At 31.2% G+C, this 20,532-nt stretch overlaps 1 protein-coding gene across 1 annotated transcript in view; it reads left to right on the forward strand.

Moving 5' to 3' along the window:
• LOC111621022 (DNA damage-regulated autophagy modulator protein 1-like) overlaps positions 1–18,354 on the forward strand; it is a 29,658-nt gene extending 11,304 nt beyond the window's left edge. Inside the window, exons 3-9 of the mRNA XM_023363065.1 lie at positions 13,152–13,235; positions 13,640–13,761; positions 13,838–13,995; positions 14,467–14,644; positions 14,719–14,798; positions 14,888–15,004; positions 17,758–18,354. Of these exons, the coding sequence (XP_023218833.1) occupies positions 13,165–13,235; positions 13,640–13,761; positions 13,838–13,995; positions 14,467–14,644; positions 14,719–14,798; positions 14,888–15,004; positions 17,758–17,910 (879 nt within the window). The 5' untranslated portion in view covers positions 13,152–13,164 and the 3' untranslated portion in view covers positions 17,911–18,354. The remainder of the gene's footprint in view (positions 1–13,151; positions 13,236–13,639; positions 13,762–13,837; positions 13,996–14,466; positions 14,645–14,718; positions 14,799–14,887; positions 15,005–17,757) is intronic.
• The last annotated feature ends 2,178 nt before the right edge of the window (positions 18,355–20,532 follow it).

Here is a 20,532-nt window from a genome sequence, read left to right on the forward strand (position 1 = left end):
ATAATACGATTTTAAAGTATTATTTTGTATTAATTTTAGTATTTAATGTTATTTTTGTAAATAAAAATAAAGATTTTTTTCTGTAAAGATGCGTAGGATCGGGTGAGATTTCGTAACCCATTTACAAACTATATAATTATATCGCGTTGTTATTATTGTTAAACTTTAATAAATAAACTAAATATTATTTAAATAATTCAATAAATTTCAATTATAACCGGTAACGTAGGCTTATATTATAAATAATATAAGCCTACGTTATTACTACTCAACTAATAAATCACTTTAAAAAAAACTTTAAATTCTTTCCAAAAAATGATTATAGATACAATTTTTAATATAATTTGTTTATATTTTTATGTATTTATTTGTTTTATTGTCTAACATCACGCCCACAAACAGCATTGGATATTATACGATCGCTGGTAGATCCATCGAATTATACGCTTAAAAGTATATTTAATATATCATCTTAAGCTTATTTATAGAAGAATTTAAGAGAAATTGTATTGTTAATATGTATATAATAATATCTATTATACGTTATCATCAAAAGTCGAATATATAATGGAATCACTATCACGTGATTAAGCTTCGCGTGTTGTAAACTGCTCATGTCTTTAAGTATAATTTTTTAAAAATATTCATGAAGATAATTAAATATTTTAAACGTTTCCTCACTCATTTTTTGCCTTTCTTTAAGTTAGAAACTTTCCTCATTCCTTTCGTTAGCCTGAAGTATCTTACAAAGCGCATGCTTTTTTTCTTAGTCACATGACACTCTGACCACATGACACTCACTTTTTTTCATCAAAGTCTACGTAACTAATTAAATATTATTAATTTTCTATCATTTAAACAGATATTTTAATTAATTTACGCTTTATTTTCCTTTCATATATATTTAAAAAAATATTAATCATGTACAATAATCTTAAGCAGCTTTGAGAACGTGATTCTAATTAGTTCCTTGACCCGTTAAAAATAATATTCTACTTATAAACTGTTAAACTGCATTCAAATCTGTAAGAGAAATCGAAATTTTACTACTTTTTACTCCTAAATTTAATTAAATTTTAAGTAATTAATGTAATTTTAAGGAGTAAAAAAAGTGGCTTTGGCCATCATTGTCCGGATGGATTGGTCGAGGGTTCGCACCTCACTAACAGGACGACCACGTGTAGTTTACTGGATCTTTACACGTGTTCTAGCTACCTAAATAGGGGGCCTGTCCACCCGGGAGGCACCTCATCCCTGTCTGTTGCATTGCCTTAACCCGTCACTTTACTCCACTCCGCTTTAAAAATGGCTTCAAAATTATGTAAAAAATGTTCTATTTTCCGATTCTGTCGTTATTTTTCCTTGTTTTACTTTTACTTTTATCGAACCAGACACTTACCATTACTCTTATTAATCAGCATTGACCCATAAGTACCATTAAGTTTTATAAATTCAGGTAAGAATTGCTAAAACTTTCGCGACACGCTCCATTAATTATAATGGCTTAATAAATCTTTATAAATTAATTATAATTTTAATCATGCGTATATTAATTAAGAAACGGGGCCTATAAAGCTGTGTTTCGCAGTTAATTATGTATGATTTACTTTTTTTATAACGTCTTTTTACTTGAGTGTTAATTACGTATGAATTTATATTTAAGATTAATTTTCGATTTATATATGTTTTATTTCTATTTATTTTACTTTCCTTTAATAACTTTTCCTTGATCTCTTTCCTCGATTTTATTCTTTGTCTTGTTAAAATAGTACACACAGGTTTGTATCTGTCATAACTTTTACTTAATAGTTTATAAATAAGAAAATATTGAGAAATAATTTTATTTTCGCATTTAGTCTTTCTATAAATTAGAATGTAAAAAGGTAAAAAAAATCCAGTACGAGTTGCTTAACTTTTCCGGCAAAACACGTTAAATTACACGTGGCGCCATCTGTTGCGAGATTTTATTACAAAATGATTTTATTATAAATCTTATTTTTTAGGGTAGATAAGAGTTTTATATAAAATTGTAGCGAGTAAAATCTTCATTAAGTTCGATCCCACTCGAGATATGAAACATGACCCCCTTTATCTCCCCATCCCGTTGATCTTTAATCGCCAAAATTTAATAAAATGGATAGCCCTAACACGCAAGCCTCCCTGAAAAATTTTAGAAATTTTCGACAAAAGGCACAGGAGTTATTAAGCTTCAAAGTGAGTGAAAAAAATCGTGATCATTCCACACACTGAAAAAACCCCAACTTTTTTACATTCTTCGACGTTTCAAAGTCTCCCGAGAAGTGACATTAGTTGCATGAATAACACCGTTGATTGGTATACATCAATCACGTGATTAGGATACATTTGGCTAGGATCCATTAAGATCGATGCAATACGGGATTGAAGCCATCCTGTATCTATCTTAATGGTTCTATGTTAATACTTGAGAATTTTATTCAATTTACAGCTTTATATTATCTTGAAGATGTCCATTCTTAGTTCTAGAGGTTAAAGGTTAAAAATGGGGATAAGGTAGTGCTCAAATATGCCCTGATATCAATGTAAAATAGCATAGATAAATGATATTTTTACATCGAATATGCTGAGATATTCAGTATAAAATAACGTGATGCTCATATATTTTTCCATAGCCGAATGAAATGTGTTTATACATGTATAACTTGTTTAAGAAGGAATCGTAAGGCAGAATTTCGCCTTAAAACATAGAAAAATCGCTCCGTTTTTAAGAATTTTTTCCGTTTAGGCAGGTTTTCTGTTTTATTCAGGTTCCGTTTTTGACAGGTTTTACTGTAATTGACTTTTAGTTTGAGCTCTACACCTGTTTTAGAATAAATAAATTTAAATTTTATTGAGTATTTTATAAAATTACGAAATAAATTTATTTTTTTTTTTTTAGATTTTAAAAGTAAGATTTATTTTTCTTTTTTGATATTTCGAAATATAAACTAAATGTTGAGAAGAGGTCATTTCGCAAGATATGGAGAAACTCTCCTTACTCAACAAACAGACAAAAAAAACACATAAATTATTGTGTTTTTTAAGGTAAAAATAATTACAGTAAAACCTGTGTAAACCGGAATCACCCCGCAGCGAATATTTTTTTCCGGTTTAGCAGGTTTCTGGGCTTTGCACAGGGATTTTTTTTTATTTTAAACAGAAAATCGCTCTGTTTCGAAGATTTATCCCGTTTAGGCAGGTTTCCGTTTGACTCGGGTTTCGTTTTGGGCAGGTTTAACTGTAAAACATTAATAAAACGTATAAAATAAGTATTACATAAGGTTAAAAATAACTTAAAAACTGTTTTATAAAGTAATTTACATCACTTTTATTTGTTTACAGTAAAACTTGTCCAAAACGGAACCCGAATAAAACGAAAACCTGTCTAAAAGGAAAAAATTCTTCGAAACGCAGCGAATTTTTTCTGTTTTACAAAAACCTGCTCAAGAAGGAAACCTGCTAAACCGGGAAAAAATACTCGGTATCTTGCGATTCTGGTTTAACAGGTTTTACTGTATATTATACTGTATAAAGATGTGATAGATTTGGTACATACATATAAGGCTGTTGAGAGGGAAAAGTGGGGATTTTTCCCTAGGCTCAGAGAAAATTTAGGGATTCATAACGGTTCCTNCTTCTCTTTGTATGTTATGAAAAAAGCATATTAATTATATTAATACAGTAGAGCGTCGATTTTCCGAATCAATTGGGGACTGGGGTTGTCCGGATAACTGATTTACATACGAAAAAATAGTTTAACGTATCCGATGTCGAAATTTTTCTCTGTTGCGTGTTGCTTTGCGTTGAATTTTCGTTGATATTAAGCCTAACAAAGACTATTGTATCGTTAAAAATTATTTTTTTATTTTGTACAAACAAAATAAATATATTGAAAAATATAAAAAATAATAAAAAATGTAGTGAAACCTGCCCAGTCCCTCACCATCCCCATTGTGGGCCTAGTCGAATGGAATTTGCTAAAAGAAAGGACCCTCTTGGTGCCATCAGGGAGAAGAGTTAAAAATAGAAATATATTAATTTCCTAAATATTAGCAGTATACAGAAGGAAGAGCCCGTTGTTAATTTATATATTATGCTCTTGATTCTTTGCATAGTTATATTAATCAGCCCAATTATAATAAGAAACGTAACTGTAATGGATATTAGGGAGCACGAATTAGAACGTATAAATCTACATTTATCCCTATACTATTGTTGGTGTAGCCACTAACTCTGTGAAGAAAGAGTAAACACGGATGTTTTGTAAGCATGATTATCTTTTCTCTGTACTTATTTGATGTTTTTCTTCATTTATTCCTTTAGAAAATTGAGGGAAGACCCTAATTCTTCCCTGGTTACGCTAGTGAATCTCAATAAGATGGAATTGCTGGGATAAGGAAAGGCAACCCATGGACGATTTGTCAAGAGAGACTGCATCTTATGAGAACTTTCTATGGGAAACTTGCCTTTATTTAGATATTAGATGCGTGAAGAAAACCCGGCAAACTCCAGTCCATTGGCGAGGCTCGAACCAGCGACCAGTGTTCAGTGATTTTATTCATTCGGCCTGGAAAGATTTAGGTTATTTTCTCATCCATCATTTTATGAACGAGAAAGTAACCCAATAGACTTTTATGGAAACCTAACCTCTAATTAAGTGTTAGACACTTGAAGAAAACCTGGAAAACTTCACGTGCCAGTCCCTAGGACAGTACCGAATCCCCGACCAATTATCAGTGCTCAATAGTTTCGTCCACTCGAGAAGATCGACCTTAAGAGTAATGGGCAAAGTAACGTACCATAGTACCATATTAAGAAATAACTTTATTAATTTAAGAAGCTTCCACTAGTTTACGAAACGAAAGGTGCAACGAGTACATTCAATGGTATAGTTGTGATCTAGAAGGTTTTCTGTTCTTTATGGCTTGCAAATATTGCTGATAACTCATGAAATAAGTAACAGAGATTAAATGGAACTCGGTAAGGAACATAAGTTATTTGTATTTAAAGATATTTTCCTATTGATGAGAGTAGCAACGCGAGAAAACTGCAGATATTAATCAGAATAGGTCCTCCACCTTACCATTTTATCTTAAAAATTAAGGTTATATAATAAATTAAGGAGTGTGCTGGATGTTCAGGGTAGGGACTTTACAGTTTTATATATATCTAAGTGAATACTTATTATTTAAATGAATATTTTGTTTATGAATAACCACTGGATTAACTTAGTTACGAGGGTCTACTTCAATTTAAAATATATGTACGAACCACGGTCTTTCGTTTAAAAATTATAAATAATTAAAATTTTTCTTAAAATTCAATACTTCATTCCTTAATTGAGTAGCTTTAGTCATTGAAAATATATATTTTCTAATGTTAAAAATGAAAGAATAACTATGACCAACTCAAAGCATTTCAGATATTTTAGATTTTCCTTAAGATAAACTGGCAAAATGTCATACATTTTGATAAAATTATCAAAAACTAAGGCACTTTTTGTAATAAAATATTTTAAAAAACGTGTTAAACAGAAAAATCAACTGCCACCTCATTTTGGGCCTGGTTGAACCGTTAATGGACTTGCTAAAGAGGCCCTCTTGGTGCCCACATGGGAGAAGAGTTAACATAAAAATAGCTAGATTTTTATAATTTTTTAAAATAATGTAAGAATTTTATATAGAAAAAGTAAACTTAAAACTTTATTCTAATTTTACTGTAATTTTATAAAGTTTTGACAAACAACCATTTAAAATAATAATGGTTTTTTAAATCCTACAGAATTTTACAATTATATCCCTGCAGCATGTAATTCATTCTCTATTTTTGGAATAAATGCTATTTCCCTGTAATTATCATTAAAAAATGTTGCAATAATACTTGTAGTACTGTACATACTTTCCTACCCGTTAAGGTATGCTAATTATATTCATTCCATTTTTCAATAATCTAAATATAGTCAAGTCCAATGATGCATCCAGTGCCTTGTATAAGATGGAAATAGCATTATACCATTATTTCCACTAAATACAATCATATTTCAAGATTAATAAACTCTGAAAGTGTTATTAAAGTTTATTTATTTACAATTATCCTACGGAATAATGCAAAATGATGTAATCTTGTGTCATTGCTCCATCTTGAAATGAGTCAATACAATATATATTGTTCAAATTATCTAATTTTTGTTTTTTTTTGTAAACAAATATTAGAGCATCAGTGGCCGAGTGGATAAAACCTCAGGACTAAACACTGATTTGCTCCTGGCCAACGGGCTGGCCACTTGGAGTCTTCCTGGTTTTCTTTACGTTTATAATACCTAAACAAGAGCCAGTTTCCATAGAAAGTCCTCCCAGGAGGTATCCCCTCGGCAGATCCCATGCCAAGGGGACGTGTTTCCGGGAGACTTTTATAAGTAACGAGTCCTATTTGAGTGTCAGACACGTGAAGAAAACCCGGTAAACTCCACGTGGCAACCTGTTGGCCAGGCGTGAATCCGCTACCAACTATCAGTGTTCAGTGGTTTTATCCACTCGGCCAATGAAAGAAGGATTTTATTTCATTACTGCAACAACTTTCCTTGAGGTTTCATACATTTTGTGTTTTGGATATAATTTTACACTCAATTCTGTAACAAAACGGATAATTATACTGTAATTAAAAACGTAAATATTTTATAATTTATTCACAAATTACTTCTTAATTAATTATGTAATGAATTTATATAATATAAATTAAGTCTATCTTCTTTATATATCAGGTTTAGTGATAGTGGAGTGTATCTTCTATATATCTTGGGGTGTATCTTCCATGCAGGAGCAACCGCATATTGGGGCATTTAGGTCACGTGCTTCTTTTCATGTGTTACCCTTTTCCTAATCTTCAGGGGACCAAAATTCCATTGACAAAAAAACAGCAGAAAATTCCCGACTTCTAGGCTCTTCTGCAAATACAAAAGAAACTAATGAATGACATTTGTCAATTGTCCCATGGCAACTTTGTCGTACGTCGACCAAAAGTTGGCCTTGAAAACAAGCAACATTACTTAGTTTCAAGGCCAAGTTAGCCCGATTGCAACCAGCTACCTTGTGGAAGCACTGATCCGACGAGTTCGTAGCTTCTTGCGTAATATACGATGCTCTTTTTATTGCTTGTGATCCCTTTTTTATATTCTGCGGGCTTCCATACTTACTTTCTATTATATTTTTAAAATCAAGATTTTTTGGACGCGAATAGAATCTGAATCACAGTCTTATTGCGATATCAGACTATGCTTTTGTTTTCGTCACGTAAACTCTATTGTTACTTTTCTACACGTGAATTGTAGCTAACATTGCTTAGTGCAGACTGGAAAAGAAAATTACCAGTCAAATTTCTCAGTTTGCCACTCATTTATAAATTTAGCCCTCCACAGTAATTTATTTCTGGCTACGAGACTGGCTTGTAGATGACATTTTTTCATATTACAGATCGAATCATTTTTTTAAATGATACAATTACATATCATTTCTGTACGAAATTAAACGTTTCAAACGTTTGTTATACGTTAGAAAAATTATATTAATAGTTTTCCTTGTATTTCATCATAAATTACACGTGTTCTTACGCATTGTTTTCTTGGTTATTTATTCCTTAGTGAAGGAAAAATGTTAACAGACAAAACAAAAGACAGTTTTTTGCTTTCAAAGTGAAAAGCAATTTTTTATTGCCAAAACGTAATAAATCATTTGTAATGAAGAAATGAATCTAACAATTGTTCAAAAAGATGGCCTTCAACTTTACATTTTACGATACGTTCAAGAAATGATTGATGTCAAGTTAAAAGTGTTTCTTGAGGAATTGTGTTTTGCAAGCATTTCGTATTTATTTCTGGATATTTTGTGTGATGATAGGTACTGTTTACCTTCCCTTTAAGATGTTCCCATAAAAAAATTCAAGTAGTGTTAAATTGGATGATATAGCAGACCAAGATACTGGATCGCCAGGTCCTATTCATTGTAACATTGATGTAATGGTTGTCGAACAGCACGCGAATAATGTGCTGGACAGCATTATGCTGAAACCACGTGGTCCGAATGGTGAGAAATACCACAATTCTCTCATTGATGAATTACCATTATTGCTGGAGACCTGAATTTACAGGAAAGGTCGTCTATCGTCGAACAAAATACGTACTCTTTTTCTTTTTCCTCTTCCAAAAAACAAATGTTATTTTTAAATATTTTTCTCTGAAACACTTTTATTTTCGAGATATTTTACTGTTTCGGGTTACGCGACTCACCCTGTATAGCGTAATGAAGTACCAAACAAATAATTAGCACAGAATGCAATCTCGAGCGTGAGACTTTGTGTCCGTTCTGTCATTTGACGATACGCATAGTATTCAAGAGGGCCTTTTTATAGCAAGCCCGTTATAGCAAGTGATGTTCATTTAGTAAAAAAAAAATGGCCACCTTAACAGGGAAACTGCGAATACAAGGACCAACAAAACATGGGCATTTATTCATTTCGACTGTTTGTGTATACATGCAACTTGCATAATACACGTTAAAGTTATACAAGATGTCCCAAAGTAGTAAACCCATTTGAAGTAAGGATAAAAACGAGTGTTATCTAATTATGTCATTGTTTTGTGTTGCACGTTGGTGATGTGAGTTTGGAGATTAAACATAAGTCTTGAAGCAATGCAGACAATGTCATTGCTTCAAGAAATGTTTCCAAATCGTGCGATGTCGCGGAATGGAAACATCATGTGGCTTTCAAGATCGTTAGATCTGGTGATATATTACTTTTGGCGCTTCCTCAAAGAAAGGATGTACGTGTATAAATCAAGAGCAATTGCTGCTCTCGAAGACAACATTCGCACTACAATTTGTGATATGCCATAAGAAACTTTAGAGAAAGTTATGAAAATGGTGGTGTCTCGAATTCTTCACTATCGAGACGTGAAAGATGGTATATTTCACAAATAATCTTCAATATATATGCTTCTAATAAATATTATAATTTCTATTGTAACGAACGTAAGAAAGTGCTTTGTAATCAACAAATTACACGAGTTTACTGCTTTTGGGCACCCTGTATTGTAGCCATTCGTTTCACTAAACATTTTTTTTAAAAATTAAGAAGAAAATGGCTATAACATGAATATATGTACTAAATATAGGCTGTATGGCGTTTGGTTCATCCTAGGTTGAATCTCACAAGTCACACATAAAATATGTGCCAATATATCCGAGATGAGCCAACCCCCCCCGAAAACCCCAGGAACTTTTCGAAAGCGGTCTGGGGGTTCTGGGGAGCCGAGATCAAATCCAGATTCTATCCTGGGTTTCCCAGAGTGATGGTACCACTCTAACCACTCGTTCATTTCGGTATCAATATGGGGCAAGTCATTACTCTACTTACAGAGACTCTAGTTTTCATGTGTAACTAACCTAATTTTAAATTCCGAAATGGAAATAACTAATGATTTCATTCAAATATGAAGAAAGAACGTCATACGAAAGAAGTTGTATCTTTAGGAATATACAGGATGAAGCATTTAATCTGAAAATGTGAAATATAGTACACAGGCTTTGTCCGGCTTAAAAAAAAGTACCACGACTACAACGCTGGGTTGAAGGCCATCATTTTGAACATTTGTTAAGTTTTTGAAAACTTGAAGATATTTCATTTTTTCAGATTAAATGTCTCACCCTGTATAATATCTTTCTGAGTTAGAAAACATTACTTCTGTGTACAATCTCGACAGACAAAATACAAATATTTAGGATAACAATTGCGATTTTATTGAACTTAAAATAAGGAAAAACTATTACTTAGCGCGCAGATACTGAAATATTAATTCTTCTACTACCCATTTAATTTAATTTTACAGATTAATATATTTCAGATGTCTTGAACAAGATAGCGTAACGAATGTCGTGACTATTGATATCTTGCCTTCACAACGAGAAATTTCAGAGTGCAAAGGCCACAAAAGCTTGAAGGCTCTGAAGCCATTAGGATGGCTTCAGAGAATTCAATATAAACCACATATCAAAGGTTCTATCAGAATGACTGTAAAATCTCAAGTCTTATATCCCTCAGTTCTTCTTACAGAAGTGCTCGTTTCATACATTACCTGCATTCCGGGTTTAGATCAACAGATCAGCGACCTTCTCTTTATAGATGAATCGAGATTCAATTTAAAGAATAATACTAGATTTTTTTTTATATCTCAAGGGAAAGAGACACTCTTAATAGACTCTCTAATACTAATAATGAAATAATTATGATAATATTAGGTGAAGATCTTCAAAGGAGGATTGACCAAACTAATCTCCAGATCTGATGTAGTTAAAAATATAAAGGAATTTAAAAAAAATAACTTTAGAGAGAAATATAATTCATTCACAACATTAGTATAACGTTAATCGGTTCAAATCTCTGTAGGTGTTTATATTTAATTAGTTGAAATTGAAGAAAGACCAACAAATAAAAAAAAATTGTTATCCTTATTTAATTTTATTATTTATCAAAAGATGGCGCCACATTATTATCATTATATTAATATTTATTTTATATCTATTTTTGAAATTGTTTTTAATATAATTATTAAGAGTATTCGTTGGATATTTTTAAAGATTATTTTTTATATTTTTAAAATAATTTCACGATAATTTTAAATTAGCATCTAAATATTCTTATATAACATATTAATTACAACCACGAGTTTTGGCGTTATAAAATGTAGCAAACTTCAAGACACATAACTTTTTACGATTTTATGAGACCCTCTTCCAAAATTTTCACATTTTTGGACTTAGGGAAATTTGGAACGTCGTGAATTGCAAAAGATTTTTTTTCGTATGTTTGCATGTTTGTGTGTTGTATTTGTGTGTATTTGTGTGAGGGGAGCGATTTTGTTCATTCATTTTGAAGCTTAATAATTCCTGTTCCTTTTGTCGAAAATTTATGCAATTATTCAGAGAGGTTCGTGCATTAAGTGGACTGATTCTATTAAATTTTGGTAGTTAAAGGTCGAGGGAGTGGAAATATAATGAAGGGTAATGTGTCATATCTGGAGTAGGGTCGGAATGAAGAATTTACTCGTTATTAGCATTTACAATTGTTTTTTAAAATGAAACTAATCTAAGCATTTTGTTATTTTATAATAATTAATAATATAAACACTTTTTAAATAAAATATCGTAATAGACGAAGCCGCACGCAATTTTTAACTCTTGCCGGAAAAGTTATACAACTCGTTGCTAGACTTTTTGTTAATTCGTTTATTGTTGTCTTTCGTGCTTTTACATTGGACGACGATAGAACGAGACACTCCTGTGTATTGGACAATTGTATTTACAATGTCGTTGATTCACTTCACATTTTCAGACGCACCCGAAAATCGCATTTCTCACGCTTGTTCGAATACAGGAATTTTCTTCCCAAAAATCGAATTGTCGATAGAACAGACAAGCAAACACAACGCAGAAAAAATGATCTGTACCATTGATACGAAATTATCAATACCCATACAACTGCATGCCATGCTTGTAACTCAGAGTAGACTATTTTGGGTGCAATCACATATTATTTTATGATTCGTGTAAATAAAAAATTGAAGCATCAATTGGACTTCATATATAGATTTAGATTACTTATATAAATTGTATATATATCAGCCAGATTTTTTCCACATACCGAGAAATGACAGAAAACGTGTATTTCGTGCTATGCTGGATGGCATTCTTTTTTGTCGGGTGCTCCTATAATGCGTTTTTTGTCGAACACCCCGTATAAAGTCCAATATATTCTAATTTAGAAAATAATATTTACTCTCTCCTTACTTATATTGTAAATATAAACAGTACAGTCGACCCCCTATAACACTGTTGATTATTCCGTTTTATATGAATTCCATGTTGTACGAGTCACTTAGATTTTACAAATACGTGAACCGTTCACAGCCTGGCACACGTATTTGTAAAGTCTAAGTGATTCGTACAACATGGAATTCATATAAAACGGAAAAATCAACAGTGTTATAGGGGGGTCGACTTGTATTTTTAAATGTCTAATTTAGTAATAATAAAATTCTTTATAGTTTTTTTTTTTGTAAAATTTTATTTGAAATGTTATAATATAAAATGATGAGTTGTATAGGGGAGACCGGGGCAAGATCGGCATGTTAAGCTTTACTTAAATTTTGTGTAATAAATACTGCTGTAAACTAAAAAAAAAGCTTTGCATATTGTCTATTGGAATGTTACCTTACTATAGAACTGGTTAAAATCAGTTTGGAAATAAAAATAATTAAAATAATTACAACTTTACAAGAAGAGAGAAATTGACGAAGTTGCCCCGGGTATAGGGGCAAGATCGGCAACTTCTCTCTTTTTGTAAAGTTGTAATTATTTTAATTATTTTTATTAAAGTTGCCCCTGGTATAGGGGCAACAGTAATGGGGCAAGATAGGCACGTATATAAAATTATGTTATTAACAATGTATAAGTTGGAATTCACTATTAAAACAAAGAAATACAAATCCAACACCCATTTAATATTATTACAACGAAATGCAAGTTCAAAGACATATATACATGAATAACAAATGCAAACATGTTTTCATTTATCATCTGTTTGATTTTTATCCTTTGCTTCTAATGTGGCTTTATGTTGCCGATCTTACCCCGCTAGTCATGATTTCGAAACATTAAGTACAACCCTGAGAACAGAATGCCAAGCCACGATCTGGCCACGTGAATAAGTTGAAGTTACATCCTTCTAACAGGAAAAGTAACTTTCGTTATCATGGAATTATAACAAAACCTGCCAATTCAATATAAATGGAAAAAAAATATTATATGGAATTGAACGAAAATGAAAATTTGCTTGATAATTCAACTACGCTTGTTGGAGAACAATAAAAACACTACACTCAACAAGCCACCAATAAAACTCAACTGCCTAACCTATAACCAAAGTCTCCTTTTAATTTGTTTTTAAAAAAAAGCGCTTGACAAACTTGCCCCGCATGCCGAAGTTGCCCCGGTCTCCCCTATATATATTTATTTCTTTTTAATTTTTTAAAATCGTTTTTATTTATTTATTACATTTTAATTAATAATAATCATTATCAACAGGTAAAAATTAAGAATGGCAATTAAAAGATTATATTTCCTGCCTGCTCTAGTGGCTGTTATTCTGCTTGTTACATTTATTATCACGTGAGTAATGTGCTTTTTTATGTTTTAAATCTTTTAATAATTCTGTAAATGAGTAATTAATTTTATGTAACGAACAGAAAAACAGATTAGTAGAATATAGTTATTTCAAATACAAAACAAACAGCTGGATTCTTTATTGAGCTATAATTCTAAACAGATACCAACCAATTCGGCAGAAGGCCGCCATCTCTTGTTAAATATAATGGTGAGGTTGCGGCCGAAGTTTTTATATTAACTGTACCGAGGGAGTATCAAGCAAGCAATCTGATTAGTTGAGCTAACAAGTTATTTAGGCATCTATGGGGGGTTTGCCTTCTTTTATCTTACAAACTCTTTGGTCATCATTGACTTAATCTTTTGTATTATATGATATAAAAAATGATGTGTAATATTATATCTTTCAGATACACTATAGCAGTTCTTTTGGATCATGCAAGACCTTTCTTCCCTTATATCAGTGATACAGGAACCACTCATCCAGAAAGTATGATATTTGGACAATTTTTGAATGTAGGAAGTGTATTTAGTAAGTACAATGTAAATTACATTTAAAGTTATTTTACTTTTACATCTGAAAACGCTAATTTTCTTTTTAATTTTAGTTTTTTTAACTATGTATGTGAGATATCTTCTTGTGAATAAAAAATATCTACATGATCCCAATTTGCCAAATTATAAAAATGTGAAACGTTTTAATAAAATTAGTCTTTGGTTCGCATTATACACTTCCGTAGGAGCATCATTAGTCGCAAATTTTCAGGTAAATTACCTTTTCCTTTCTCTCTACAATTAGGCCTATATATTTGAAATGGCTACGAATTAATCCCGACTTCCTATCGATTCAATACGTTATTTTCTGACACAGTCAAACCTCGGACAAAAATTTTCTTTATTTTCTCACAAGAAGCAATATTAAGTGGATTAATCTGTTCCTAATCCCCAAAATAAAGTATATATTTTTTTACTGTTTTAAGCTGTATTTCTTACTAAAAATACCTATAAATGGAAAGTAATATAATACTGTATTATATATAATAAAACCTTTAAAGACGAATTCTTGGATGTCACTTAAACGTCCATTTTCTTTAATATAGGGAGTTGACCCGGTGAGTCGTTCGAAAACTGAAGTTTGACTGTATTCCTAATTACTGTATTAACACAAGATCCATTATTTACAGAATGCCAGAATGTATTTTATTAAAAATATGACAAATAATATATATATTTTTAGGTAACTGTAGCACTTGTACCTCACATGATAGGAGCTTTTTCATGTTACGTCGGAGGAACGGCATATTTTACCTTACAAGCAATTATTTCTTATATGACGTGCCCTCATATAAATACACTACAAATGGCTCGATTTAGATTATTTTTGGCAATTTTAAGTATATTTGTATCATCAATCTGTATCCTTTTAACATTTTATAAATGATATTTTTATCTTTAATTAAAGTTTTTATCTCCTTAATTAAAAAATCAGGTGGATTATTTGGAATAATTTCATATTTCATGTTTACTAAGTCAATTAAAGATATGCCAAAGTGGGCTCCAGGAGAGGGTGTAAGAATTATATATACATATTTAATATATTATAGTGGTAATTTGAGTTAATTTTGTCATTTTATTGTGAAAATTTGATCTGATTTTAGGGCTATGAACTACATATCGTAAGCAGTTTGTCAGAATGGGCTATTACTATGCTGTTTGCAATTTATTTCTTCACGTTTGTTAAAGATTTTAAAAATGTTATTGTTACGTGTCCAAAGGTAAATTGAGTTTATTATTTAATATATTAATTGATTCGTTTTTAATTAATATATATATAGGGGAGATCGGGACAACTTCGGCATGCGGGGCAAGTTTGTCAAGCGCTTTTTTTTAAAAACAAATTAAAAGGAGACTTTGGTTATAGGTTAGGCAGTTGAGTTTTATTGGTGGCTTGTTGAGTGTAGTGTTTTTATTGTTCTCCAACAAGCGTAGTTGAATTATCAAGCAAATTTTCATTTTCGTTCAATTCCATATAATATTTTTTTTCCATTTATATTGAATTGGCAGGTTTTGTAATAATTCCATGATAACGAAAGTTACTTTTCCTGTTAGAAGGATGTAACTTCAACTTATTCACGTGGCCAGATCGTGGCTTGGCATTCTGTTCTCAGGGTTGTACTTAATTTTTCGAAATCATGACTAGCGGGGTAAGATCGACAACATAAAGCCACATTAGAAGCAAAGGATAAAAATCAAACAGATGATAAATGAAAACATGTTTGCATTTGTTATTCATGTATATATGTCTTTGAACTTGCATTTCGTTGTAATAATATTAAATGGGTGTTGGATTTGTATTTCTTTGTTTTAATAGTGAATTCCAACTTATACATTGTTAATAACATAATTTTATATACGTGCCTATCTTGCCCCGTTACTGTTGCCCCTATACCAGGGGCAACTTTAATAAAAATAATTAAAATAATTACAACTTTACAAAAAGAGAGAAGTTGCCGATCTTGCCCCTATACCCGGGGCAACTTCGTCAATTTCTCTCTTCTTGTAAAGTTGTAATTATTTTAATTATTTTTATTTCCAAACTGATTTTAACCAGTTCTATAGTAAGGTAACATTCCAATAGACAATATGCAAAGCTTTTTTTTTCAGTTTACAGCAGTATTTATTACACAAAATTTAAGTAAAGCTTAACATGCCGATCTTGCCCCGATCTCCCCTATATATATATACACATGATAAAACTGTATAAATCTTATTATTTAAAAAATATTCTGTTTTGCTCTTTCATTCATCTCTTTACATAAATTCTTTATCTGCACATTCGCATATAAATCTGTTCAAGAATTAAACACATTTGTATCTAAATCGTGTCTCGGAGGGAGAAAATACGATTTAGATCAACTAATCAATCAATTCATTAAAATCGGCTCAACAGTGGCCATGTGGAAAACATCACTTAATACTGGAATAAACACATTGAACACTGGAGTAAACACAACTGAACACTGGAGTAAACTTCATATGCTAGCCCGTTTGGTGATGCCACGATTTCTCACCTCATTAACTGGTGACCACGTAGAGTTTTCCATGTTTTATTCACGTACCTAAAGGCCAATTTCTCATAAAAACTCCCCCCCTGGGCCCTTAGTCTCGAGTTTTTCGTGTTGTACTCGAACTGACGTCATCGAACTCACTCGTGTTACTATGACTCACATAATCGGTAGTCTCGAGTTAGACCCTTCGAGTGAACTCGAAAGGCGAGCGGAAGTAGGTCATATTCACTTGTTTACGTTTGTCGATAAGCATGATGGGATTATTTACAATGCATCTGGGTTTGCGACTATAATGATTCGACCAATCAACTTAACTGTAACAAGTTGTAAACAAATCAACGCGAATTAGTTTACACGTGCTACAGTTAAAAGTTGTCTTGTGGCAATATAGTACGCAGAAACAAAATGAAAACCTCGAATGTTTTATTTTAAAAAATAAGCGAAGAACAAAAAGAAATATTAGTAACATATATAGAAAATAATAAGAAAATGAACAGCGGAAAATTCGACAACGAATTTACAAGAAAAAGACAATTCGCTTTGTGGAGAGAATTATTTGAAAAATTAATTGCGTGTGTTGAACCTAAAAAATCCGTTATGTAATGGAAAATGTATTTAAACTTAATCCTTTCTTCATATAGTTTTCTTCCTTGATCTATTTCTTAAATTGTTTTGTCTATTAAGATTATTTATTAATCAGAACTTAACACTTCTGATTAATAAATAATCTTAATGTAGTGTCTATGCTTTTAATAATCTATACATATAATTTACTATCATTTTAATACTCTTTTTCGATGAATTAGATACTTCTTTTTATTTTTAGAAAAATTTGCTGTATACATTTATCAATTATGAATTAAAGTTTTTTTTATTAGTATTGACTTGACACGAAAAGAAATGTCATCTACTCGTGGTCGAAAAATTCGTTGCCTTCTCAAACAACGTCTTTCGGCTCTTTCTAACTCTTCGATAGCGATAAGAATTGCGTATCCGTCAGCCATTTTTACTTTCGTGTAGCGATCTCACATGCTCGACTCAACGTGAGTAGCAACTCGCATGGTGAGATGGGAAAGCACGTGAGTTAGAACTCGAGACTACCAATTTGACGTCAGTGTGTGAGATGGTACCACGTGACACCTTCAACACGTTGGGAGTTGTAACACGAAAAACTCGAGACTAAGGCCCCTGGAGTCATTGCTCACGTCTTGTTCCATCGATCCAATCCACTAAAATTACAATCCTTCATCAGGTTTAATTTTACTTATATTATATTAATTTATTTTAACGCGAATTTATTATAAACAAGTAAAAATTCGAATTAACCTAAAAATACACGTACATTCCGTACAGTTCAGCTCCTGCATATGACTAAGGAGGACTAAATAAATAAAAAGTATTTTATATTGAAAAAAAGTTTATATTCATCTGTATTTACTTCTTTGTTTTTATATTTCTAGCTTGAACTCGTAAACCAATTACCTAATCGTTCGTACAATCCTTGTACAATAAGTACAGTCGACCGTACAACGAAGAAAGTCGAAGAAGATAACAATAAGAATATAGCACTTGCGGAGAATATATCTTTAACTAATCTCGTTCAATCTGTATAAAACAAATACTGAAAGTATGCTCAATTTATGCACAAGAAACTTCAAAATGTATATATCTTATATCTCTCTGTTGTATTTTTTTATTGTAAATAGCTGTTATACAAAATCTCATAGATTTTATATTGCAGAAAATGCATTAAATGTATTAATAAAAAACTTTATTTTAAAAATATTGTGTCATTTTTAAGAATTAAAAATTAAAACACACGCGTATTTAGTACTTCTGTTATTATTATACAGGGAATCCCGTGTAAAATTAGCTCCATTCACCGAATGATTAAATTATTGATACCAATTACATGACCCATTTCATTTGAAACGGGCCATGTCATTGGTTTGCTTGTCCAGTTGTGTAAAAACAATTTTACCAGACAACGGGGCCAATAATTTAATTAGTGAGTGGGACCGGACTTACGTGGACACCCTATATATAAACTTGTAGATTATTCGTTTATTGCAGTAATGGCCGGATTAGAGTGCGTATGCCATTATAAAGAACCTAATCTGGGCTAGATCGAGAATTTTTTTTTTTTTTTCATGAGTGTTTATTTTATGAATGTTAAATTCCATCTCTTACTAACAGGTCTGTGAAACTAGTAGAATCTGCTATTATTTTGAATTCAATTACTAATCATCACAGGATTGTAGTGTTTTGATCCCAATCCCAGTGAGGCACAACAGGATTGTAGCTTTGATTTCAATCTCAGTAAGGCTAAATAAGGGTTGAGAAATAGGGCCTGATCCTAAAATAGGAAAAAATTTTTAGTATTTTGTCTCCTGTTCCTCATTGTAGGGCTCGTAAGGGACAAAATACGGTCGTTAAATAATTCAACGTGAATTTTGCCTCGTAAAAAATGCAACTAATAAAGAAATTTATGGTTCCTGTTGTGAAAATTTAATCTAATTAATAACACTTTCGTAAGAATTTAGTAAAATATATATTTACAGTAGTGCTATTAATAATTAATTTATGAAAATTTGGAATATACAGTAGACCCCCCTATAATTACGATTCCTATAAAACTGCAAAAAAATTGCAACGGTATCCGTAAAAACCCGTAAAAAACTCCTATAATTACGTAAAACGTCATCGGGCAGCCGAACTACTTTCCCACCGTCCGTAGCGCCACGCTACAGAGAGATTACTATTGTCTGTACAGTATTATATATAAATTAGGTACTGTACATATAATTATATATAAATTAGGTACTGTACATATAATTATATATTAATTATATATAATTATATATTAAGTACATAATTTATATATAATTAATATAATNGCTTTTTATTAATAAAGAAACATTATACATATTTCATTTGTTTAAAAATACAATGGATAAAGAAGCAAAAGGAGCATGCTCTACCCTCTGGAATTGAATCGAGATAAATTGCTTTTATTAAATTATTATAAGCTCACACGTCTTTGATTAGAATAATTTATTACGTCTAATGAACCGTTAAAACAGTAAAGCAAATAATGGATTTTTATATAATATGTTGAGAATTAATTTATGATTTGAAACTTTTAAATCAAAATAAACGTTAAAAAATTAAGTAACAAATATAATATTTGATTTAATACGTTTATATTCATTTGTAAAAATAAATTAACAAATTAATTGAAATCTGCACTTTGCTGCGGGATCTGTATTTATATATCGTATTATCTTCACATTATAAACATGTAGATCCACGGAATAACTGTCAAAATGACGCCTAATGTGCACTATTGCACGACACATGTTCAATGCAGGAAATACGTATGTGTATATACTACGTATATAACTTAAGCACATATGTATTTCCTGTGTTGTGCATAGTTGTTTAATAAGTGCTTCAAAATTTAATTCAGTTTCAAAATGTTCCATAAATGATCATAAAATCATGAAAGTGTTCTTAATTGAGATTGAAAAACAACAAATTTTCAAGCACAAAGGATTTACCTATGTAACACTTATGTCATTCATGATGATAATGGCACATTTTCCGAACACTTCTTCTATATAATGACTACTTTAAAAACATTTCTCACTTTTCGAACTCTTAAGGAACGCATTATATGTTCTGAATACAATCCTAATGTGCAAATCCTACTCACGATTAATCCACCAACACTGCAAATCATAGCATGCTTAATCCTTAAGTGTGCTAGGATTTGAAGTGTAGTTTTGATTTGTACGAATCAATGGACTATTATTAATATCAGGTATCGTTTTTCCTTATATATTCTTTATACAGAGCTCTTCTTAATCTTTAAACAAGCAAATGTATATTATGACATCACAATGTCAGACTGCAATTTTTAATCATGTTGTAACTTAAGAAATGTCGTGACTTCCGGTAATAATAAGATTATTATTATTTGTTTAAAAACTGCAATGTAGCACAGTAATCAACACATGGCATAACTCATTCATTTATTCAACAAAAGCTTGAATAAATGAATGAGTTATGCCATGTGTTGATTACTGTGCTACATTGCAGTTTTTAAACAAATAATAATAATCTTATTATTACCGGAAGTCACGACATTTCTTAAGTTACAACATGATTAAAAATTGCAGTCTGACATTGTGATGTCATAATATACATTTGCTTGTTTAAAGATTAAGAAGAGC

The sequence above is a fragment of the Centruroides sculpturatus genome, unplaced genomic scaffold, assembly GCF_000671375.1.
Source record: "Centruroides sculpturatus isolate CEXI.00-Female unplaced genomic scaffold, Cexi_2.0 scaffold245, whole genome shotgun sequence".
NCBI classification, from domain to species: Eukaryota; Metazoa; Arthropoda; class Arachnida; order Scorpiones; family Buthidae; genus Centruroides; species Centruroides sculpturatus.